The sequence below is a fragment of the Pelodiscus sinensis genome, chromosome 2 (assembly GCF_052426305.1).
Source record: "Pelodiscus sinensis isolate ZL-2025 chromosome 2, ASM5242630v1, whole genome shotgun sequence".
NCBI lineage: Eukaryota > Metazoa > Chordata > Testudines > Trionychidae > Pelodiscus > Pelodiscus sinensis.
Window position 1 is genome coordinate 93,859,137 of NC_143053.1, and position 25,526 is coordinate 93,884,662.

The window sequence follows — 25,526 nt, forward strand, 5'->3', positions numbered from 1 at the left end:
CAGCATTTAAAAATGGCGCCGGCCGGCTTTATGCAAATGAAGCTCGGGAAATTCAAATCCCAGGCTTCATTTGCAACTCCGTATGACTACATTACCCCCCCTAGTCTGCTTAAATTTAAGATCGAATTTACCATCCCAATAAGTAAAAATGTCACAGGAACTATTGAACATGACTGTCATATTTTACAACAGAAGCAAAATATTTCTTCCAGCAGTAGGTGAATATTGTGAAGCCCAGAGTTCATTTTAAGACTGTGTGATGAAATTATCAAATTAGTACTTAACATCCATCTTGGTTAAATATATGTTGCATGCCAAACACACTCAAAATTGGCATTAATTTTAACATTAATCATGCTGCACAGGTATAACACATGAGGAGTGCAATAGCAGCTGTGAGGATTTATAATTGCGCCACTGCCCACTTATTATTCAATTTAATAAAGGGTATGTTGAAAACATTGCAATACACTAACCAGGTTCTAAAATTAGAACAGAGATTTTCAGTGCTGTTTTTTGTACAGAGCCTAGCACAATGGGATAAGTCATGATAGAGATTCCTAAACGCTACAGTAATACAAATATATTATTCTAATGCTTAAATAACTGGAAGGATTTTACAACACACTGGTAAACAGCTATAAGCTATTTGCTTTAAGAACTCATGCTACAAACGTACAGTGTACAAAACCAGCATTTGGGAGGGAAAATGAATAGCTTTACTTAAAGATGGGGCACAGTACAAAGAGAAAAGAGCATTTGTTAAAAAGTAGCTCAAGTGGATGACACCCATTATGTGCTAAAGTTGGCAGTAGAGAATTTTGTAGGCAATGGGAAAGATGGCAGCTGAAACCAAAATGCTGCTTCAGAACACTAAGGGTCAAAATAAAGAGAAGTAGAAGAAAAACTAAAGTTAAAAAGTGGGAGGGGTAGGTAAAAAGGGGGTATGAAGCAAAAAAAAAAAAAGGAACCTGGGTGAGGCGGGAGAACAGTGTCAGAGAAGAGACAAGTAATACAAAGACAAATGTGGAGACACACACAAATGACTGTTTCAGAAACAGAAGGAACACAAATAATGGTTGTGCTCTGCTGGCACACAGCCCACACTCACCATGGGATTTTTATTAGCATGAACACTAGGAGCAACTATCACAAATGTAACATTTGTTTTGGTAAACCAACAGCTTATCATGCAAGAAATGCTGCACCTCAGCTAGCCAAACAAATGTTTTGACATGAAAACAGCAAAACTTTTTCAACAAAGCAAAATTCATAAGAGTAGTTTCTAAGTCTTAAGTGGAAGATGCTAGAGAAGAGCACAAGATTGTTCCCTTTTACTGAGTCCACTTTGTACTTGGGAAATGCCATTCCTAGAGGTTTCACAATTTTGAAATGTTTATATTGACCAAATAGGTCATGTTAGGAACCACTGGATTTGGTAAACCAAAAGTAGGAGGAAAAACTAAAGTTTTGGTGAAATCCCACTGTAGACAAGTCAGATTTCAGTCAGTATTTACAATCTCATTTTAAAACATTATGCAATATGACAGCCTGATGTACTTTAAAATGTTGAGAAGCTGTGGTTAGAGCAGAAGATGGTAGTCAAGATTTCTATGTTTTGGGCTTGGGAGCCGTATTACCCATAGCCAGTTTTTTGTCACAGTCTGCATCCCTAAAATATGTAGTATCTTCTTGGATTTTAAAACTCTTTGGGGAAAGGGATCTTATGTTTGTACAGCTCCCAGCAAAATGAAATTTCAACCCTGATTGGGGCTTCTGGGCACAAATTCAATATAAATACTAATTAGCAAATTATCAGCAAAATACTGGGCTTCTTCAAAAAAAGATTAAATCCAAAGAATTTGGTTTTGATTCAAACAGAGTAAGTTAAACTTTTCTGTCCTATTCAGAAACGTAAACATTCGTATGTAATTTATACAAATGAATGAATTTTTGATTTTATGCAAGGAAAGCAATATTTTGAACATTTAATTAGGTTCCGTATTTTTAATAAGTTGGCTCCCCGTTTGGCTATTAATATATCTTAAACAGAATTGAAGGAGCTTTTGTGGAAGAGTTGTTTAATAATTAGTTCCCCAAAACATTAGATATATAGCTTTTCAGAACTGCCTTTAGAAAAACGTTTCAAAACATTGGTTTAAGAGGGCATATAAGCTAAAACACTTCAACTTCCTTTGGCTGAAAAAACAGCCATAAGTGAGAGGAAAGCCGGGAGGGACCACAATTTGTAAAATTTCATTTCCCTCTTTATATTGTTAGTTGTACTGAATAACTTAAGATAAATAGGCAAAATGTCAATGGAAAGAATGTAATGAGAAATTAAAAATACTGGGATGAGGCATCAGACTGGATGAAGTCACTGTTATGTATGGAAAGCTACCACATAGATTTCCAGAACAAAATAAGCACATTTTATGCACAGAATAAGGAAAGTTATTGGAAATGGCTGGCCCTTCAAAATATTTTGCCCAACCATATACAATGCATCATGACCAAAGAATAAAAGCCAGCAAAATCTTTTCCATTGCTTTATTGTACAAAAAAGGCTTACATTTGACTGCCAAAAAAGAAGCATTATTTTATGAATTCAAGAAGTTAGTACATTATCTTCTGTAACCTTTAGAGAATGCATCCATCGAAGAAAAAATAGAAAACCCTGTCACCTTCAGTGTACTAAGTTCTTTACATGATCAAACAAAAATCCTTTCATTTTATATCACAAGTCTGTCTTGTTTCAAGCTAAAAAGGGATTTTACATATAATAAGAGTATCTGTGTGTTTTCCCCCATCCTAGGCTGACACAGCTGGAAGCACAGCCTGATGAAAAAGCCAGTGCACTTAAAGCTTGGATTTTTATAGGTTAGTACACAACTGGTTATCCTGACAATGCATAAAAGTGACTGACAGAGACATGCCTGTCTATTAACTCTGATCAAACCACCAGAAATTTTTCAGCTTACTGTTACTTCCACACCAGACACTAGTGAGTTTTTTCTCTCAGGGTTCATACAGGTATCATCTCCAGTTCCATTTCTCACTAGATCATTTCTCAACAAATTGTTTGGCTACTATTGTAGCAACAGAAACTAGTGACAAAAGAATATGGAAAATTAAGTCATGTGGTAGTGGTAAAAACTGAATTTTATGCAACAGCATTATGGGGAAAAGGATTTTTTTTTAATCTAGTTTTTTTTCTAAACACAACACAATGGTTAATTAAGTTCCCAAAAATATTTTAACTTTTGACCTTGTACAATATATTCTGACAGACAACTAACTGAAAAGACAGATATCTTAACTAAAATGTCCAAAAGGAAATAAAAAGGAAGAACAACAAATAATGGACAAAGCAGCACCTTCTTCCTCACTGCTCAGACTCTCATTCTGTTTATATGTACTAGCACTGAAAGTTATTGAGAGTTTAAGTGGCCTGCCATTAAGGTATGTCTAGACTACATTGTATTATCGAAAAAACCTGCCCTTTTTCGAAAAAAGTTCACCTGTGTCCACACTACAATTGCATTCTTTCGAAATTAAATCGAAAGAACACAGGGGTTTTTTGACATTGGTAAACCTCAAATTACGAGGAACAATGCCTTTTTTGAAAGAGCTCTTTCAAAAAAAGTGTGTGAGCACACAGAACAGGGACATTTTTCGAAAGAAGAGGCAACTAAAAAAAGCACAGGTGTTCTGGTGGCCATTCTGTGAATAGTAATCAGGGCTCTCTTTCGAGAGAGCGTCCATGCAGTCCAGATGCTCTCTTTCGAAGAAGCAGATTCAATTTTTACAATCCAGTTTTGAGGTGTGGATGCTCTTTCGAAATAAGCTTTTTCAAAAGCGCTCTTTCGAAGAAGCTTCTTTCGAAAGAAGCTTGCAGTCTAAACGTACCCAAAGTGGAGTGTTCTGTAATGCAACAACTGCACCTACACTATGTTTAAAGAAGTTCTGAAACAAAGTATTAAGTAACTACAAGTTCTTCAAACAGAAGACAACTAAGACTAAAAGTTCTGAAAAAAGTCTTCCACAACTTAAAAAAGTGTTAAAAATAACTAAATTTTCTATTTACAACTCAACTACCCAAATTTAAAATCTATATTTCTATTTATTATAAATGGAGAAAATTCACAAAGGGGAGTCCAAAAAAACCATACTGTACACCTATTTTGTATTTGGTTAGTAAAAGTACTCATGATTCTTTCTTCTTCAGGAAGATATTCATGTCAAGCAGGGACAGGAGGAGAATCTCTTTTCTACAGAAAATGAAAATACAGGATTCTAAAGTTGTCAGGGACTACAGCGCCAAGAAAATCAAAAAGCTTTCTGAAAATAATATCTTAATCTCCATGATGTACTCAGCATCCACCCTTTCACTGTAAAGCATCTCTAGACAGGCATTTAGTTTCTTGAGTTCTGCACTTCAGCTTCTGTACATAGCCAGATGTTACTAAAACTATTTGAAAAGAACTACTAATTTTCTTTCACAAAAGGGAAAAGAATGCAGCTGCTGCTGCCTCAAGTAAGTTGAATTTACCTGCATATTAAGTCCAACACAAAATCTTTCATTTAAGATTATCCATATTCATATTTAGAAATATTTATCTTAATTCAGTGTTATAGCATGTAACATACTAAATGATTAAGCTGCCTTATACAGAAAACATTACTATCTGTATTATATTGTAAGGTGTCATTTAAAAATATCACAGCTCATGCCTCACTATCCAACTGAATCTTCTACAGCTCCAGTACTGAAAGAGGAGCATTAATTTGGTTGCTATGGTAATCTCCATGGCATCAATGCTAGCCAAAGAATCAAAGGTAGTTCTGTATCTTATCCCTGGAGATTTCAACCCTGGAGAAAATTTAGCCTCTTTCAGTGTCATGGAGTTATTTTCATGATTAAATAGCTAACAAAAATGCATTCCACTGACGAATATCCCTCTTTCTATCAGCGCTAACAATGGCTCCACTAGCTTCCTTTCCAGTTTGTAACTTAGTAGTCAAAAACTATCAACATCAAATCAATCCTTGCTTAATAATGTGTTGAAATAAAATGTTTCTGTTAAAATAAGTCACAATTTGCACTTAAGATTATGAATCATAAATAAACTATTCCAAAAAAGTTTTGAAAAGGTATTTGGTATCATTATAGATCTATCTGTGGGAATTAGCTGTCTAGGGATGCTTATATTTATTCTTCCACCATAAACATGCATCCAGACTGTAGATAATTCACAACTGGGGTACAGATCTAAACTACATCCCTCTTTTGAAAAAGGGATATAAATTAGATGCATCAAAATTGTAAATGAAGCTGGGATTTGAATTTCCTGCCCTTCATTTACATAATGGCATCCGTGGGTTTTTTTTTCAAAAAGCGGCTTTTTGGGGAAAAAAAACCGCAGTCAAGACAGGGATCATTGGACAGAAATGTCCCATTTCGAAAGATCCTGTAAACCTCATTTTTTGAGGGTTACAGGATCTTTCGGAACAAGGCATTTCTGTCGAACAATCTCCATCTTGACCACATTTTTTTTCTCGAAAATCTGTTTTTCGAAAAAAGCTGCGGCACCATTATGTAAATGAAGCACAGGAAATTCAAATGCCGGCTTCATTTACAATTTCGATACATCTAATTTACATCCCTTTATCGAGAAAGGGAAGTAGTTTAGATGTACCCTAGGAAAATAATAATCTGTTTCCAATCAAGGACTGATTTTTCCATGACAAAACTTCTGTACAAACAGTCCCCAAACAATTTTTACTTGTTTATAAAATATTACTTAGTAAGGAACTATTTTAATAAATAACTCTCTATCAGGTCTTGCATTTAACACATCTTCTGTGGAAAACTGCAAGTAATTGATTTTAGAACGTCCATATAACAAAGCATTTATGCAATTAACACCACAATCTTCAACTTTAAAATGTAAAAAGTGGTATTTCTTTCAAAATAACGTACAGTATCTAAAACAAAAATGTCTTTATGGAAGCTTAAGCGTTCCTAGCCATTATAATTTCTAAGAGTCTGTAAGATTTATATATTTCATTCTATGCTTTTCTGCAATTTTTGCACTTCCATTCCTATAAAAAGATCCTGATATAGGTCAGACACAACGTTAAAAGATTATCACATGTAACAAGGGATATAGCATATTTTACCTGATTGTTGCCTGTGAACAAACATGTTGGGAACACTAATCTTCAGAGACAACAGTCAGAATAATGCATGCAAATTTCCCAATTTGATTGGTTTCCGATACAATGTTAATTAAGAAAGCTTTCAGGTCCCCACTCTTTCACCTGACCCTGTATTTCATAACATTTGAATACATGCAAGTCAAAACTAGCAAAATACAGACAAAAGGTCCTCTTCTGTGAAGATCATCATTAAATGACTGACTTCAATAAATAAGGCTATTTGAAAATTATACAATCCTTTAAACTAGGCAACTTAGTCTTCTTTTTTATCAAGTATATTTTTCTGTCCATGTTCTTCATCTGAAAGTTCTGCAGATTTTTCTTTTTTTTCCTGTTCTTGTTCTTCCTCACTACCTTCATCTGTAAGCTCCCTATCTCCAGTTTCCTTTTTAGACGTTTCAATTTCCTCTATACCTCCATCTGTGTCAGCTGTGTAGATTCCATAACACATGATGCTGATGACACCCAGTGGTAGACCAAAGAGAAAGCAGCCCAGAAGTGGAGAACTCTTGAATACAGACTGTTGAAATACAATTTGAAGTCAAAAGCACTTTAGAGGCTATTTAAGATACCTTGTAGCATTTCTTACAATTTTCACTATATTTCTGAACAGCCTATAATTCTTTCTAAACGCACTAATCCATTTTCTTGGGGAAGGTGAGACATTTCTTGAGCCATCATGCCAATGCTGTTTTTAACATGTGAAAAATCTTTGAACGTGAAGAAAAATAGTTTCACTAGGGAAACTGAAAAGTACTATGGGGCAACTATATATTTTATAATTGGAAAATAGGTGAGAGAACTGTTGAGTTTAATATTGCAAATTTAACATCACAATGCAGTTGAAATGTGCTGGAGGTAGCAACAATACTAAAGATACCTGACATTAAATGACCCTATTTTCATTTAATTATAACTTTGTCAAACTTTACTATTTGGGGCTGAAATTTTCAATGCAAGGTGCATGCTTTAGGCTGATTTATATTATATATTACATACATACACACACACACAAAATCAGTTTGAGATGGACACTTGACATATTATATAAACAGAAATTTCATCCAAAACAGTTCAGCCATTTCTGAGAATGAGAAAATAACATTTTTTATGTTAAAATAATTCTGGCAATCTTTTCTTTGGAAAGTTTTCATGCCCTAGGCTTTATAACAGAATCTTAACATTGGGCAAGGGGTGTGTGCATAGATGACCTTTTAATATCCTGTTGAAAATCTGGCCACATTTGGCCAGTGTAAGCCCACCTCAGCACAATCTCAAGAGAGACTTGCTAGAATTTAACAACTAAAATCTCAAAAATTCTATCCTCACTAATCATGTGCGAACATGCTCAAACTTGGTTTTTTTTGCAATGTTGGAAGTTACACAGTAAATGAGGCAGGGTACACAAGGAAGAGGAAAATACAGTCTCATGGTTTGGTCTGTTGAACATTGGTCTTGAGAACTGGATTCTATCCCTGCCTTTGACATAGACTTCCTGTTTTATGTTGGGCAAGTCACTTAAACCAGTCTTTCATGAGTGGATATTAATTGTTTCTTATTTCAGGCATCACTTGACTTCAGATGTTTGGTAAGATCTGAAGAAATGCAGAGTACTGTAAGCTGCAATGGAACTTGGTGGGAGCTGAGTAGATGAACTGCTATATAAACTGGGATACTCTGAAAATCAGGTTGTCTTAAATCTGGCACCCAAAACTGGCAGATAATTTCTACCTTAACCTCTGTGCCCCTTAATCTCTCTGTGCCACAGTTCTCTGTAAAATGGTAAGGAAAGTTATTTAAGTTAAAAGCCAACATGGAGACAACAAAAATTGCCATACAAAAGTGTAGTCTTGAAATTAGATGAAGGTTTCTAACCATCAGAGGAGTGACATTCTGGAACAACCTTCCGAAAAGAACTGGCAAAAAAACCCAAACTAGGTACAAGACTGAGCTTGATAAGTTTATGGACAGACTGGTATGATGAGACTGCCTATAACAACAAGTGGCACATCTACAGCTATTAGTAAATATGTCCATTATCCAAAGAGGGGATACTAAAGGAAGGCTGCATTACTACTGTGAATTATTTCACAGGTGTCTGGCTGGTGGATCTCACTGACCTGATTGGGGTCTAACTGATAACCATCTTTGGGGTTGGAAAGGAAGCTCCCCTCTCATGTCAGATGGCAAGAGTCCCTGTTGGGTTTTGGCTTTCCTCTGCAGCTTGGACTACAGATCACTAGAGTAACTGGTGGCTTTTCTACATCTTGATCTACATCTTGAAGTCTTTAAATAGTGATTAAAGATATCAATAATTCAGCATTTATGGGTCTATTATAGGAGTGGGTGGATGAAGTTTGGTGACCTACAGGGGTGTTGTGAAGACAAAGTATTTAAAGTTCATGAAACATACACCATAGTGATGAGTATCATAGAAAAGCAAAAATTAATAATTCTGCCATCAGATCATGGTACAAATACTACACAATAAACAAAAACAAGAACACTGAATAACTGATAATTAACTGAGCACAGTCCATGCTATGCAAAGATTCCTGTGTGGGGAAAAAACTTAGTATGTGTGAAAACGGAATTAAAGACATTATCCTGAGGTGTTTGCACAAGGGGGATGAATTAAAGACTCACAGGCAATTTTTATATTGGCATTTCCTAAGTGATGAGTCCTTGATTTTGCAACCTTATTATGTTATTTTAATGTAGTTTGTGTATGGTTTATTATAAGAGCTTCTTATTTGTCTGAGAAAAGGGGGAAATTACTTTACCCAAAACTTTCCATCAATGTGGAAAACCTCAATGCCGCTATAAAAATAAGGGAAACTGTTCCCAGTAAACATACACAACAAATATTCAGCATCTTTTTAAAAAAAAAATAACCTGTAACCTAAAATACCTCTTTAAAATGTCACTGTAGTCCCCCCCCGCCCTCCATTATACCTTAACTGAATTGACAGTAGCATTTTTCAGTGTAGGTAGGTTCCAGAACTGTCAGAAAATGGGTTCCAGAAGTGTCAGAAACAAAGCTTTCGAAGAGCTTTTGAATCCTCCAGTGCTATACCTTTTAACTTGACCTTATTCATTTTAATTGACAAGAAATAAAAAGGAAACTATCCATCATGTGTCTGCAACCAAAAATTCAACATTTCAGTAGTCTGTAAAATTTCAAAACATTTCATAACAATTTACCATTTTTATTTAATAATTTAAGGGTATTCTTTTTTAAAATCCATTGTGTGTGTAATTACTGGGAGTATATTCAGTGATTTTTCAGAAGAGGTATTTTTTACTTTTTTTTGGAAAAAGATATTTAAGTCTTTTTGATCTTGAAAATATGGATGATATTTTATTTTGTATTCAACTGCATGTGGGGTTTTACTTACCACTACAGTAGACTTTGCATCATAAATTATTCTCTTGATTCGTTGAAGAAACCCATCACCCCCTTGTGCCTGAAATGTCAAAAGGAAACAGATATCAAAACAGTCAATACTGTTTAGTTAAATATCATATTAAACTGACCTTTTGTGGGATTTTTTTTTTTTTTTGGTATGCAGACTTTCAACATTCCAGAAGGCTTTACCAGTACCTGATTTTTCCTTGAAAAAGGCTAGCTACTGGGATAGACATTCTTGTACCTCATGAAGCTCAGTCATGTTTCCAGTTCTTCCAAAAGTTATGGTTTCAATAATCTCTTAAAAGACACATTCTCTCTTCACTCACAAGATCATTTTGCTTTAATTGAACAGGGTCAACTGGTACAATGCTAGTACTCACCATCTCTTCTATCATATACAAATATTAATTATTTACCAGTTCAACTAGTTTACCAATACAGAGCCACACGCTTGTTCATTTCCCCGCTGGAAGAATGATTATCATTCATGCTTATAGGCTACATACTTATTTCTTCAAGGATCTAAAGCTTGCATATAAGGTTATAAGTTTTGATGCCCAGATTCCACCTCTGGTTCCTTCCACTATCAGAGTTTCCAAAAGTGACTTTGAAGAAGTGGAAAGGAAGGTAGAGAGCATGAAGCTAGAAGTACCAGTTTAAGAAATAACCTCTTCCTTCCTCTGAGTATTTTGTCAGTGAATTTCACAAGAGTGGCAACTAACACTGACACAACCATTGAACAAGCTGGTTCTGATGACAACTGTTTAAACAGAGATTGGTGTCTGCTCTCCTGAACTCAACATCTGACAGGTACCAACAGAAATTTTTAGAATTCTTCTGTAGGAATGATTTTCTGATGAAAAAGACAGTTTTCATAAAATTGAAATTTTTCACGGAAGTGGAGTTTCTAAGAATTACATATTGTAAAGAAAACAGACTACAATTTTAAATGAACATGATTCAGAAAAATAAAAATGATCTAGAGAGGAGTAGGGGCCACAACTCATTAAATAAACACATGCTTCAAGTTCAGATCTAGGAAGGAACACACAAATTGAAGAGTCACTGCTTTTTTCAAGAGGTATTCAAAGCAGCGACAAGGGCACAAACACAAGCTAAAAATGTGGATATATAATGACTGTACAATAAGGAATTAAAAGTGACAAGATGAAATTTTCTGCTTTTAACTATACAGGGAATAACAGCTATTAAAAAACATTCAGATGAAAGTGGGAAACTTACTTCTGCTGTACCATCCAAGATGTCGTTAATGAACTGAACCAGGTCTTCTGTACTCTCAATGTGTCTATCTGGTAAAAAATACTGTTGGTTGGAAGTGTTCAATACAACAACAGTGGGAATAGTCAGGTCACTGAAAATACAAATAAGAAACTGAGTATTTAACAGGAAGCGCAATATTAAATATTCTGCTGACAAAAGAACAATGCTGACAAAAGGAAAGTAAGTGCCCATCTTCAGATACCCACGTAAGGTCATTTGTACAAAACAAATGGAAAGGGGTGGGGGGGGGGTCTGGTAGGAGGGAGTTTTACTGCAGAATGACTACATGAGAGCAATGAGGGGTCAGAAATGGAGACCTGGGCAGCTATAACCCATTTGGGCTGCCACGGGTAGAGTAAAAATAGCTCTCTACTATGTACTTAAGAGTTAATTTGTGTATGTGTCTGTACGTTTGTCCCCCAAGCTTGGAGGGGTGCATGTGCGCCCAGCTTGGGGGACAGACATACAGACACACAAACAGACAAACTCTCAAATATACTGTAGATAGCTGTTCTTTCTCTACTCGCAGCTTGGCCCGCTGCAGGGGTCATGGATAGAGGCTTCTCACCTGGCCCCAACGTGCTCCGGTGAGAGAAGGCTGGAGTAGTCCTCTCCCACTGGGCAGTCTGCATAATGAAACCCTCATCCCCAAAACAAACTTGTTTTGAATAAATTCTAGTACAATATAAATAAAAGGGGGAAAAGCTTCATTATTTTTAATTCCACAGATTTGGCATGTATTTCATTAATTATGTACCTCCTGAGTTTAGGCGGTACGTGTGTATATGCATCCTCCATATAATGCTACAGCAGATAATCAATTAGCTGAACTCTCATATAGCAGACAGCCTTGTGTTTCCAAAGAGTTATGGCCTCAGGTAAATAAGGCACTTAACTATATGCATAAGTCTTCTCCGTAACTGCAGCATGCAATTTAAGCCCATATGCTCATGATCCTTTGCTTTACCAAGGGAGTTTTCATTTGTCCAGGAGAGCAAGAATTCTGTTAAATTTCTTAATGTGACGCATCAACAATATAATTATATCCAGTGCTTTTTTTGTGATGGTACTGCCAGGTACATTTTGACATATGGATGTTTTGGGTGTGATATAAGTAATTATACAATTCTGAACATTAATCCAAAATGTTATTTAGAAGTTAAAAAGATCAACCCTAAAACACTGCTCTTCCAGCTTTCAAGTGTGATATATATGACAAAAAGTTAAAACTTATTACAAAAATACCAAAAATGATGACATATTGCAAGAGTTTGAAATTTCTCAACTGTCAGAGCCCTGCTGCTCGCATCCCATGATAATTTCTAAATATGGCTTTCCCTAAAGATTGTTCTTCTCCACTGGGTACTCTTTTTGGAGCAACAACTGTAATCAACAACAATCCAGTAACAAAATATAATGTAGTTAGTTGTGCAGGGTGAATAATGGCAAATTATGCCCACACGAGGAATTGTGAAGTAAAAAAACCAAACCAGAACAAAAACAGAATAAAAACAAAGAAGTCCATTTCTACCCAGGTAGCAGTGACAATTCTTGCTACTGTTACATTGAAATATACTTTATTATTTACTATTGTTAACAACGACAGTAACTTCTGTTTATTTTGTCCTCAGCTCCTGGGGGGAGGAGAGGAGATTTTTTAAAAAGTACCTGTTGCTCCCTTCCTCCAACAGGTTCTTAAGATTTCTCAATTAATCCATTACATTTTTTCCTTGAGTTTGTATGTCTCTATTCCAAAGACCTCACATATCAAACAACATTTTGGCAGAGCTGAATTAGACACAAAGTTAGCCAGCCAGGTTGTTGGGAAGCAATTAATATTAAGCAATTTAAGTGTAGGATTGATTGAGATACCTCTACAGCATACATGTAGTACAGGGACTGAAAATATCTTGTCTAAAAACCCTCAATCTTATGTACTGCAGTAAAAAGCTACATTTTATATTATATAAATGCATACAAAGGTATAAATAACCAAATTGGTTCCTATTTTGGCAAAAATTGAGCAATTTAAAAAAATACTCAGTGTGATGTTTTGACTTTCAGCATTAAGCACTTAGAGCTCCCGCTGAAGTCAATGGAAACTCTCAGAGGTGTTGAACACTCACAATCAGCACACTAAGTAGTATTCTTCCTACAAAAAAAAAAAATGTCATCCCAATCTGAAAAGATTCTGACAAAAATCAATCTATCCATTTTTAAAGGAAACGAACTGCTAAACACTGCAATTCCCTAGCTATCATTGTGCAATTCAAGTCAATAAATCTATTCCTAACATCAAGCATGAAAATACTCTAAGAATCTCTCACTCCTGGGAAAAAAGTGATTGTTGAAGCATTATACAAATATGGTATTCTTTGTGAAGCATGTAAAGATGTTTCTCAATGTTTCCACAGCAGTATAAAACAGCAGGTTACTTCTACGAGAAAGTAGTCTCTTACATTTTTATATTGTTTTACAGACATTCAGTTGCTGCCACCTGGTGGAAAACAGAATGGACTAAAAGTAAAGTAGCGTGTACATAAACTTTAAAGAGTTATGTACAACACATAATATTCTTTACAATTTTTAATGTAGCAAAAGGTTGTTTATGCTGTAGACTCACCATTTCGAAATATATATATATTTTGGGATAAAATAAAATCTCAACTGTAATGTAATTATAACAAGTTTCCATGTACTGGAACTTACACAGATAGGACACTTTTACACTGGGCAGCTTACAGCGACTTTGTGTTAATGAAGTTAATTTAATCTCCACCAGGGATCCACTGAGAATTAAGGGTGATCCCATTCCACCATCCCAAATTGCCATTGAGTCTAAAAATGAGATCATGAGGAGCCTTGGCTAACATTGTGCCCCACATTTCAGGAAATGATGGACAATCATTTTTTTCTCCAGAAAAGACAAACATGAAGTTCAAGTTACCTAAAGTATGCCATCAGTTCAGAGAAAAACATTCCATAAATTGGCTCTCATGTTTATACAATCTAATGATCAATGAATGTAAGTAATGTCAATTTAGCTATCTTTCTTGTCAATGTCTAGAATTATTTCTATTATTCACGGTTTCCGTTACACAGAATTTAACATATTTCCCATAGAATACAATTGGTAGTAGTACCAACATGATTTTTAAGTAAGCCTCACCATGCAGTGCTGTCTTAGAAGTTTGTTACCTAATGATCTGCATAAAACCTTATGTATTTGTAGTTCACAGGCAGAAGACGACTTAGAATTCAAGAGTAAAAGTTGGTCAAGGGAAAAATGTTGATACTTCTCTTCTAATAAGTAAAGCTATACATTTTAAATGAGAGAAAATAAAATCTCTTCAAATCTTTTTAGTCTGTCTAGGTGACTAAGAAGCACAGAAGCAGGCTCAACAGATGGATCTTGAAATGAGCTGCAAACTAGTACAAGCACAGATAAGAAAGAATATTCTCGTCAAAGTTTACTTACTCCATTAGTAAGCTATTAATATAGTCGTTACCATCCATATGGCCAAACTGGAAGTTCCTATCAAAAATACAAAGAATCAAGAAGGAAAGCCAACCAATTATACATTAATAAAAATTATACACTAAAGCCTTCAAAAATACTCTTCCTACAATATTTATCTTATAAACTTTGAAAAACTACATAGGGCAACAGCAACTGGTACAATCTTCACATTCAAACTTTCAAAGCAGTCCACACACATTCCCATCTTCAGCTACTACTCCTTGTACCTTTTTTTTGTCTGATACACTTACTACATGTTCACTTGGCTTAAAAAAATTAAGTCTACTGATGGGAGAAAATAACCTATCGCAAGTAAAGGCTACAGCTTTACGTAGAGATCCCGGGAACCATCATGGCAGCAGGATTAGATAGGAAAAAAACGGAGCAATCAAAAATAAAAACTTATTTATAAACACGTTTGGAAGGAGGTCTCTTCTTTCCTAACAGGCTTTTAAAGAAAATCTCAAACTTAACTTTCAGTTGACTGGCAACAATAATCACACTTCTGTTGGAAAACTAATGGATTAATTATAATGAAAGTATTGCCAGAAAAACATTATAGTTATGTTGCATAGTTTGCCCTCTTGAGAGGAGTATACGATTAATTCATTAAAACAGTATTTCTCAATCCGGGAGTTACAAAAGGCAATTATGGGCAATTATAACCTAAAGCAAAGAAAATCTCATACCCCTACACATCATACACCTTTACTCTTCAAGGTGGCGTATTTTGACAACTGCTCAAAAGATACAAACAATAAATTACACCGGCTTATCCTTACATCTTTATGTGAAAGTAAGAGGGGAAAATGTAAGATTTTTTTTTTAATACTTCAAATAAGGTGCTGCCAATCTAAATATGTGAGAAATGCTGCATTAAATGAAGAGCATACAAGACTGCAAATAAAAGCTATGCAACCATAGTATTACATGTACCTGTGAAAATGGTCTCTATAATCTTTGGCGACTTCTTGAATAACAGTCTTTAGCCTATCACAAAAAAGAAAAGAAAAGGAAAGGTTACAACAGTAATGAAGTCTGTATTTGCAAGGTTTAAATAAACCATCATTTCACTCTTTGGATAGGAAGCTAACTACTTAGTAAGGCAAAAGAGCATCTCCCTTCTCTCACTAAGAAAATTCACCATCCTCACAAACTGAATAAAGTACTTTATAAAATGCTATCTTCATTGGACCAGTTATAATTAAATTTATCTCAACTGCCATCAGCAAATGTACCATACCAACTTCCAAAAAAAATCCTAAAAAACTAGCACAAAAAGGACTCAAGAATATAATTATTTTTAACGAATTAGCAACTCAAATGAAAGAGTCATGGCTGCCTAGAGTTATTTGTCCTCAATTTTTTTGGCAAATTAATATCCAGATGGATAAAATGTATTTCTTCAAATGGGTCACTACCACTTTCTTTTAATGGTATGAATGACTAAAATTACTGATCTTTTTTTTAAAATATGTGACTGTCTCAACTTTTTTTTTAAGTAAGCTCTAATTGGCTGACCTCTAGCTTTCTTTTATAATTTTTTTAAATTAAAATTTAGTTATTACTATGATCTAAAAAGCTACACATTTCATTTGCATGAAGACCACAAGATCCTGGACTATGATTAGCCATTTGGAGAACAATGACAACCTTACCTATAGAAATGTAATAATAAATCACTGTACTGCTAAGATACTTCTAATAAAAGGCACTATTTTTAACTGCAGTTGCATCTGCAAAATCCTTGGTTTGCATTTCAGATCTATGTAAGTTAATGCAAAAATTAACCCTTCTAATTTCCTGTGTGTAACTACGGAGCACTATGGTAATGTAATGTAGTCTTTGATCAACAGGGACAAATTCAGGCAAAAATTGACCAAAATAGATTATAAATGTGTCTATTTCACAATCATAGGATTTTAAAATAGTAAAATTTCACGATTCAAATATTTAAATCTGAAATTTCATGGTGGTGTAATTGTAGGTGTCCTGATCTAAAAAGGAATTTTGTGTGAGGATCACAAAGTAATTGCAGAGGGCACTGCAGCACTACTTCCCTTACTTCTGTGTTGCTGTTGGAAGCAGCACTACTTTCAGACTAGGCAGCTGGCTGGAAGTCCAACTCTGAAGACAGAGCCATCTCAACAGCAGCACAGAAGTACAGATGGTGTGGTGGGGCCACTCTTAATCCTTACTCAGCAGCTGTCTCTCTATGAGTACTTGGTATTGCCACCCTTACTTCTGCTGCTGGTGGGCTGCTGTATTCAGAGCTGACCACACAGCCACATTACAACTAGAGATGTTAAATATCGGTTAACTGATTAGTTGATGAACCTCATGAATTCTTATTGGTTAGTCGACAATTCTACAGTTCCTGCAGTGGGGCCAACAGCTAGTGCGCTCCGTCCTCAGGCCTGAAGAGACCCTTGCTACCCCACGCTGCTGCCACTATATCAGAGGCAGCACAGTGGGATGCCAGACAGCAACTGGTCTATGAGGGGAGCCAGCTTAAAAAACAGATCCCCTTGAAAAACTGTCTGCCTGTCTCTGCAGCAGACCGTTGGGGTGGGTCTAAGCTCCCATACCCGAAGTAGGCCAGCTGGCCTGCCCGCCTGGCTCTTAATACACTTTAAATGCAGAGCTGCAGTGGGGTAGGTACTGGACCCAGTGCAAGCAAAGACTGAGCTGGGCTGCTGGTCAGCCTGCTAAAAAATGTACTGGCGAGGGCGAGGGAGATGTGTGTAGTCTATAGCATTAAACCACGGGTCTCCAGATGCCTTCCTCAGAAGGCAGCACAGAAGTAAGGATGAGAATACCGTGACCCTCCTAAAATAAATTTGTGATCTTCCTGCAATGGCTTTTTTCATCACAATTCCCAATTTGAGAAATGTTAGTCTTCTCCACAAAATCTGCATAGTATAAAGTAAAAGCACTCAAAGCCAGATTTCATGGGAGAACATTGGTCTTTGCCACATTTCCCATGTCTGTGAATTTGGCAGGGCCCTAGTCATCAAGTAGTCATAGACTTCAGTAGGGCTGCTAATTGAGCAAGATCTGAAGAATCAGGTCTTAGATTATTTTAGCAAGCTCAGAAAATGTGCACGTACCAATGTTTTCCAGTGAATCTCTAGATTTCTGAACACTTAAAACAGCTTAAAGAATTTGAACTCTCCTTTCTAATCTGAGATAAACTAGTAAAGATAAAACCTGATGCAATTCTAATGTTCAAATCAAAACAAATGCTTTACTTTTCAAAACGTCAATAATACTGTACCTGGTATGTTCAGCTGAAGAGTTTTTGTCATCAATAATCGCAATAGCCACAAGTTTGCCTACAATATGGAATAATATATCTAAATTCATCACTTTGCGATTAAAAGAGAATCTATTAAACTACACTCATGTATCTGTTTTGAACAGATCTGTTCTGAACACTAGTTATACAGTGTCTCTCAAATTGAGGGGTAACAGATTATTTTTCTCAACTGATATTTGACAGAATAAATTTTTATTTGAAAAATGAATATGCATTTTTTCCTATCCTACCTCCCATAATTCAACACCACTGAGCCAATCTAAGCTCCTTAAACACACATCAGTAAACTATCACACACACATATTCACAAGGCTTTTGGAGGGTGAACTACACAATACCAAAACAAAACATTGTTTAGTCTAATCTTGAACTTGTTGTCTACTCAGTTTCACTGAACAATACAGAATTAGCAACACGGTACTGTGTGATTTCAGCTTAAATAAGGTATTAATTCAAAGTCCCTTGAAGACAAAGGAAAGTTTTATACTGACTTCAACGGCTTTGGATTAGTACCTAAAGGAAGGACGAAATTTGATTTAACTCAAACCAAATGTGATTAGGTATTACAATATGTGTACTGCGGTCAACATGATATTTTTTATATACTAAAAGTCAACTGTGAAATACGAGCCTTAACTTTGAATTTCTTTTGGAGGCTCAAAAAAAATCAACCACATTTTTCATCCATTTTGTTTGTGGCTACTGTAAATACTGTAAATAACTTGAAGGTGGGGCCAGCTTACCTGTATCTCCAAGTTCATAAAGTGTAAACCCATCAACATTAAGATATCCTTGGAATCTCTCACGGTTTATCCAAGATGACAGATCACCATCTTCATATTCTACCAAGTGAAAACAATGACAATAATGTAGAGCATTATCACCAGTAGTGCAGTAAGAAATTAGGTTAGGATTGACAGTAAGAGTAGGAATATACATCTTTTTAACTTAATACTCTACCTTCCACTTCCGGAGTTATGGTTTAAAATATTAACAAAAGCGGGGAAAAAAAGTTTGGTGATTTCATATATTTATATAATGTTTAGAAAGGTATTTTATTCAGAAAAATCCAGAGAAAAGTACAAGGAAAGCAACACAGTTCTCGCAAAAAGGAGACTACTGATTATGTGTATTAAATTGTAAATATGGAATTTTCTTCACTCTAATGCTTTCAGCACTTCAGTTGCAAATAAAACTAGCTATTTTTGGCAGCAAGTTCCCTTTCTAGTCTTTGTTCAATAATATTTTCTAAATAACGCATCTACAGGTTGAACCTCTCTAATCCAGGACACTCTCATCCAGAAATATCCAGAGTCTGGAATGATTCTAGTTAGCCACATGTCTATTTTTCATGGGTATGGCCAAGTTTCCTGCAGTCCAAAAAAGTGTGCTTTCAGCCACCAGTCCTAGCTCTCAGTGCTATTATTCAGGTCTAATTTAACCCTAAATGTTCTCTAGCAGCACAGTAAGTAGTTGAAGGGTTGGTAGTGCTGCCAGACAATATTGACCTCCCACGGGCGAGAAAGTTTTCTCATTCGGAACTGGTCAGGTGTCAAGGGTGCTGGACTAGAGAGAGGTTCAACCTGTGTAAGGTATGAAACTCCTCACAAACCACATATCTGGGCAATTTTAGCAAGTTTTATAGTATCACCCAAAGTCATTTTTAATTTAATAATCTAATGACATAGTGATCATATTTGAGCTGGACTTTTAAATATTTTTTGTGGTTTGGTAAAGCAATCAATTTCTATATACCCATCATACCGTTGATTGCAAAAGCCAATAATGATTCAGCAGGTTAACAAAACAGAATAGTTAACATCCTCTAAAACTTAGAAATGAAATAATAGAATAAAGCACTAAGGACATAAAAGGAAACAAAGCTGTTAACCTAAAATTAATTGAAGTACAATAAAATGCCATGTATGCTAGTAGATAGAATAACTATCACATGAAGAACTGAACAGATATTTTGATTCAATCACATAGAATTAATCATATTCGGAAACTCGAACATCAACTATTAAGAAGTTAACACTTTTTTATGTGACTAATCAAACACCTGCTATCGCACAAAGGGTACAGCTCACTTGAGATGTTTAGAATAGGCCATTACTGAATTAAAGTACACTTCATTACCTAAACTACATGCTTCCCTTCTCTCTTGTTGGTTTAGATTAAAAAGGTGACATACGATATTATAACAAACTTTTACATATAATTCACTATGAAAAATGAAACAGAAAAGTATGGGAAAGTTCATTCTCAAAGAGTAATTTCTTTACTAGTAACTAGTTACTCTTGTGACTGATTTTCTATTTTCTTATTCTAAATAGTCTTAATATAAGGGTTTTAAACACAACAGATTTTAATTCATAAAACAATAGAAAGTGAACTAATTCTTTTAGGACTGTCATTTTTCCAACAAATTAAGGGCTAGAAGGAAATAACTATACATTTATGACCATTACCTCAGTCAAATGAGTTTATAGCAGAACTACAAATTCATGGCAGGGGTAGCAAAGTCTAGTGGTCAGGATGCTAACTAAAAATCAGAAGTATGTGCTTATTTCCAGCTCACACATTAACCTGTTGTGTGACCCTGTACAATTCACTTTACTACAGTAGAACCCTGTTTATCCAACCCTTCGTTACCCATTTTTCTATATTAATGGAAAACCAGCATGCATGAGTCCAGAAGCAGGTGATATCTCCACTGGCTGCTAGAAGGACCTGGAACTGCACACTTTCCCATTCTCCAGATTATCTGAATTTCTAACCTGGCCCCAGTCTCAATTAGACTGGATAACTAGAGTTTTGCTATACTTTGAGTGTTTCCCTCCTATCCTTTGTCACCTCCATTTAAATTATGAGCTCTTTGAAGCAGGATTATTTCTTAATATGTTTGTGCAACACCAAGCACCATGGTACCATGATCTCAGCTGAGTTCGGTAAGTGTAACTAATGCAAATAAATCATAACCGTGAATAATTTAGGCACATGTACTGTTTAAATCAGATTTAAATGAAGCAATGGTGCTATTATGGAACTTTTTAGCCTCCACTATATTAAAATCTCTTTTATTATGTCCATGTATTTTCTTTAAGAAACACGAGATACCATGGCTTTAGTAAAATGTATTAAGACCACCAACACTGACAGGAGCTCCATGCAGATGGAATCTCACTCACATGGAGAGTCACTAATGTTTGGCACAGACATCAACACAGAACTCATTGAAAAGCTGGGTTTAATGGTATACATTAGGTCACTAGTACTTTCTGTCTTTGCTATTATTTCTGTTCCTGTCATGCTAAAATTTATCTTTTGTTTTGGGCAAAGGTACACCCTAGACTATCTTTAATTAAATGGGACAAGGAACATAAAAAAATTGTATAAATAGACCCCCTACAGCAAATTATATTTTAGTTAGCATATATTTTTCTTTAACTAGTGGAATAGTTGCTAACTGTTATTGTTAACTAATGTTGCTAACCTATAATAACAATGTATTGTAAAGTAACTAAAAGTAAACTTGTCACATGAAAGACACAGAAATCTATTTTTTTTAAAAACTTGATTTTGGATTTTTTATCCATTCATACTTCTGTCTGAATATTCTTTTGATAAAGTCAGAAGCTGATTTTAAAAAATACTTCACTGTTATATATCCATACACTTTGGTCTGGTACTTTATCTACACAAACTGGAAAAAAAAAAAAGCATCTTAGTACTAAAATTACACTCAAACATGTTTTGTTTTACTTCTGACAGCAGCAATTGATGAGATTAACCCCATGCAATTTAAATGTGTGATGTTTCAGTTTTGGTTTCTATTCTCAAGCAATGGTTCATGGGGAAGTCCAGTCTCAGACTACTAAACAAGCATACGTGGACAGACTATTTCATTCTGAAGAAAAGCACAAAGAGCCAGGAACAAGATTTTCATTATCCGTATCAGAATGCCACATTTCTCTCTACTGTTAATTTTATGGTAAGTGAATATTTAAATGTATACTTTGTCACTATAAGATAATGATATAATTTTTTTTATTTCTGATTAACATGTAAAAAAGATAAGTGTTCCTATGTGTCAGTCTAGATAGTTAACTAAAAAAAATGTAAAAATACTACTCTATTTAAAATGTTAAGCTGACAGTTATTACAGCAATCTCGTAAAAATAATTAAAACAGTTTAAACAACTGAATAAGGAAGAATGTTTTCTGAGTTTTGTTTGTTTGATGTAAATATACCTGAGCATGATTAGAAAAAATATCAGGTTAAGTGGGTGTACAAATGTTGGACGATCCATTAGCTTTATTCATCATTTTTGCCTTTTATTTAGGTTAACTTCTCAAACGCATTACAGAAAAAGCATGGATATAACTATTAAATTCAAACTGCTAAGTCAAATAATGGAAATACAACTCAAGAGTGAAGATCAAAAATTAATAGACACTTTGAAGAAAATTCACTTCAGCCTTCCTTGTGGAATTCAACAAAGGGAGACCACAGTCACCGACAGAAGAATGCTGTCTTACATATTTTTAATCAACACAGCTAGAGTGAACATATTGGCATCTGCACATTTAATTAAAAGAATTTTCCTGCAGATGTCAGCAGCATTACATTCTTCCATCGCTGGAAACAAGTCTATGAAACAAACCATGATTAACCACCAAACTCAGCCACGTACTTCTCAAAAAATGATAAAAATATACTGGCATAGTGTCAAGAAAAGCAGTGAAAAGAAGAGATAAGATACTGGCAACAGGACATATGTAGAAATTAAGTTCTGGGAGTTGGGACTGAACATAGGGTATGTCTACACTACAGCGCAATTTCAAATTAACTTATTTCGAATTAGTTAATTGGAAATAAGCTAAATCGAAATATCGCATCTAGACACAAAAACTAATTGGAAATAGCATGTCCACATTGAGTGGACTCTGAATCGAAGGTAAGGCTGGCTGGAACCAGTGCCAAAAGGGCATCAGAATCGTACTTAGTGTGTGGGGCTGCTGCCTCAGGCAAGCCGAGGTCTGTGCTTAAAGGGACCTGACACCCTCCCCCTCCCCATCCCAGACAGACAGTTCTCAGGTTTCTCTGCTAGCTGGTCCAACTCGCCGAGGGACAGAAAAGCATTTGTGTCTCACAGTGCTCTGCTTGCCCTCACTCGGGGCATCACGGCACTCTGCAACATGGAACCAGACCTGCCCCTGGGGTCTCTGCTGCGTCTCATGGACACGTTACCAGTAGCCGGGCTGCACTGTCTGCAGGCTGCCATCTGGAAGCACCATCGAGGGTCTGTCAGGATCCAGGGGGCCCTGCGGGAGAGCTTCCACCCTCAGGAGTGCTAACAGTCTCCGCAGTCTGCCCCACTGGGGGCTTGTGCCCCATTTCTCCCTCTCGTCCTTCCACTTATCCTTCCCTAGCCCCCTCTTCCTGATGTCAAATAAAAGACACGTATTTTAAAAAATATAACCTGTCTTTATTTAACACAACTGGGGAGGGGGAATGAAACTCTGGGGAGACAGGGGAAAGGAGGCGGAAGAGGTCAGGAGAGAGGGTGGGAAATTGGGAAGAGGGAGCTGGAAGGGAGAAGTAAGGGGAAGAAGGAGGAGGGGAAGCTCAGCACTCAGGGCTGGGGGGCTCGCTGGGCCAACTGCCTCCCAGCAAGGTGGGGGATGGGGACCTTGGTGTACCCGGGGGAATGGGGAGGAGGATGCGGAGGTTCAGGTGGGGGGTGTGGAGGTTGAGGAGGAAGCGGTGGGAGGGGAGGCAAGAGTGGGCAGAGGAATAGTAGATGAGGGGGCAGCAGGCGCAGGACCGGCACTTCTGCCGCGTTCTGGAGGTCCAGAGCAGGCTGCGGGTGCGGGAGCATGTTCTGGGTGGGTGGTGTGCCCTGCACGAGCAGCTGGTGCCGCTGTAGAGGAAGAGGAGAAGTGGTCAGTTGTCCCTGGGGACATAGTGGATGATGCCCAGCCTGGCCCCCCCTCCCCCCATGAAGTGAAGGCAACCGTGTCCTGCACCATCAGAGCCGATGTGCTTGCACAGAGGCCATGGTCAGGATGTCTGGCTCTCCCTAGAGTGGGAGCTGCCTCAAGACCGCATCCATGCCCCTGTGCCATGTATAGTGTGGCTGGGGCGGGGCTGAAACCTGCCTCTATGTAGAGGGGACATGTGAAGGGAGAGCGTCCTGCTGGGTCCCACCCTGGGGTCGGGAGCGTGTCAGGTCTCTTCACACACGCATGTGCCTATTGGGCCATGGCCTCTGGGTGTCACGCAGCTGGAGCCACCTGCCCATGGGTGGCATGGCACGTGCACAGGTGGCTGAGTGATCCGTGGGATGCATGGCTCACGCGCGTGATCCCTGGTATCCCTCTCTGCCTCCCCCCCATTCCCCGGGTAGGGGACAGTGCTGGCACTTACCTGGTATGACCTCCCTGGGCAACCCTGCCGACTCCGGTGCCGGGACAGCTGGTGGTGACCCCTCTGGTGTGTCCGGGTCAGGGCCCCTCCGGTCCTGGCGCCGGCCCTGGTGGCCCTGATGTACGCCTGCCGCAGCTCTTTCACCTTCACGGGCACCTGCTCTTGGGTGTGCCTGTGGCCTTTCCTGGACATGGTGGCCGCTATGGAGCTTTAGATGGCCGCATTCCTCCGCCTAGTGCGGAGATCATGGAAGTTGGGGGCCTCCTCCCAAACCTCAATGAGATCCATGATCTCCGCATTAGTCCATGAGGGCATGCGCCGTCTACGGCCCCTTGCTGGCCCCTGGGAGCTGGGGAGGATGACTGGCTTGTACTGGCTGCCTGGCTCATCCTGGGACCACTGGGTCAGGGGCAGAGACTGCTGGCAGGCCTGGCCCTGGCAAGTGCCATCTGGCCAGAGTCTACCCCTTTAAGAGCCCCGGGGCTAGGGGAGAGGAGAGGAGTTTTCCTGGTTTGGCCCAGAGTAGCCACCAGGGGGAAGTGGGAAGGGCTGGAGGCCCCCTAATTCAAAATAAGTGTCTACACAGCACATTTCAAATTAGGTGTTATTCCTCGTAGAATGAGGTTTACCTAATTCTAAAAAAGGGCTCCACTATTTAGAATTTATTTCGAAACAGTGGTTTTTATGTGTAGACAGCTATTACCGTTAATTCGAAATAATGTCTGTTATTTCAAATTAAATCTGTAGTGTAGACATACCCTAATTGACACATACTCTTTTCGAAGTTAATACTACTGAAGATGGCAACATCTTTATATAGAATAGGGTTGGGTGATACTTTCTGATCGTGGGACACTTCAAAAATTTGGTAATTGGTCAAGGGCTGAACTTTTCTATGGAAAGGGTGTGGGGTCTGGGACAGAGCTCAGGGTAGGAGACTGGGTACAAAAACAGTTGTGGGGTCAGAGAGGGAGTTTGAGTGAAGGAAAGGGTTGTGATCTGGGGCAGGAGCTTAGAGTGCGGGGTCAGGAAAGGGAAATGGGTGCAAGAAAGGATTTTGGCCTGGAGGAAGGCATGCAGGGTCTGGGAGTTGTGGGCTGGATGACAGAAGGTGTGAAAAGGGTTTGGGTGATGACCTGGGGCAAGGGGATGGGCTGCAGGTATGGATGCAGGAGAGGATTCTGACCTAGGGCAGTGCTAGGGGAAAGGTGGGGGGGGGGGGGGTGTTATGAGGAGGAGGGAGAGAGGAGTGCAAAGGTTTGGGTGGTGACCTGACGCAGGGAGTTGAAGTGAGGGAGGAGATGGGGTGCCAGGTGTTGGTTCTGGCAGGGAGATACTT

The 25,526-nt window shown here is 37.6% G+C and overlaps 1 protein-coding gene and 1 long non-coding RNA gene across 3 annotated transcripts in view; both read right to left on the minus strand.

Annotated features, from left to right (window-relative positions):
* Nucleotides 1–2,536: 2,536 nt before the first annotated feature.
* TMX3 (thioredoxin related transmembrane protein 3) overlaps nt 2,537–25,526 on the minus strand; it is a 54,394-nt gene continuing 31,404 nt past the window's right edge. For both annotated transcript variants that reach the window (XM_075921034.2, XM_075921035.2), the window contains 7 exons: nt 18,498–18,596; nt 17,713–17,770; nt 15,372–15,425; nt 14,394–14,450; nt 10,877–11,006; nt 9,621–9,689; nt 2,537–6,742 (listed from right to left, as the gene is read on the minus strand). In XM_075921034.2, coding sequence (XP_075777149.1) covers nt 6,476–6,742; nt 9,621–9,689; nt 10,877–11,006; nt 14,394–14,450; nt 15,372–15,425; nt 17,713–17,770; nt 18,498–18,596 — 734 coding nt within the window. In that variant the 3' untranslated portion in view covers nt 2,537–6,475. The remainder of the gene's footprint in view (nt 6,743–9,620; nt 9,690–10,876; nt 11,007–14,393; nt 14,451–15,371; nt 15,426–17,712; nt 17,771–18,497; nt 18,597–25,526) is intronic.
* Nucleotides 22,067–25,522, minus strand: LOC149525304 (uncharacterized). The gene is made up of 2 exons (XR_016348800.1): nt 24,188–25,522; nt 22,067–23,681 (listed from the first exon to the last, which is right to left on the minus strand). It is a non-coding gene; the product is annotated as an uncharacterized LOC149525304 (long non-coding RNA).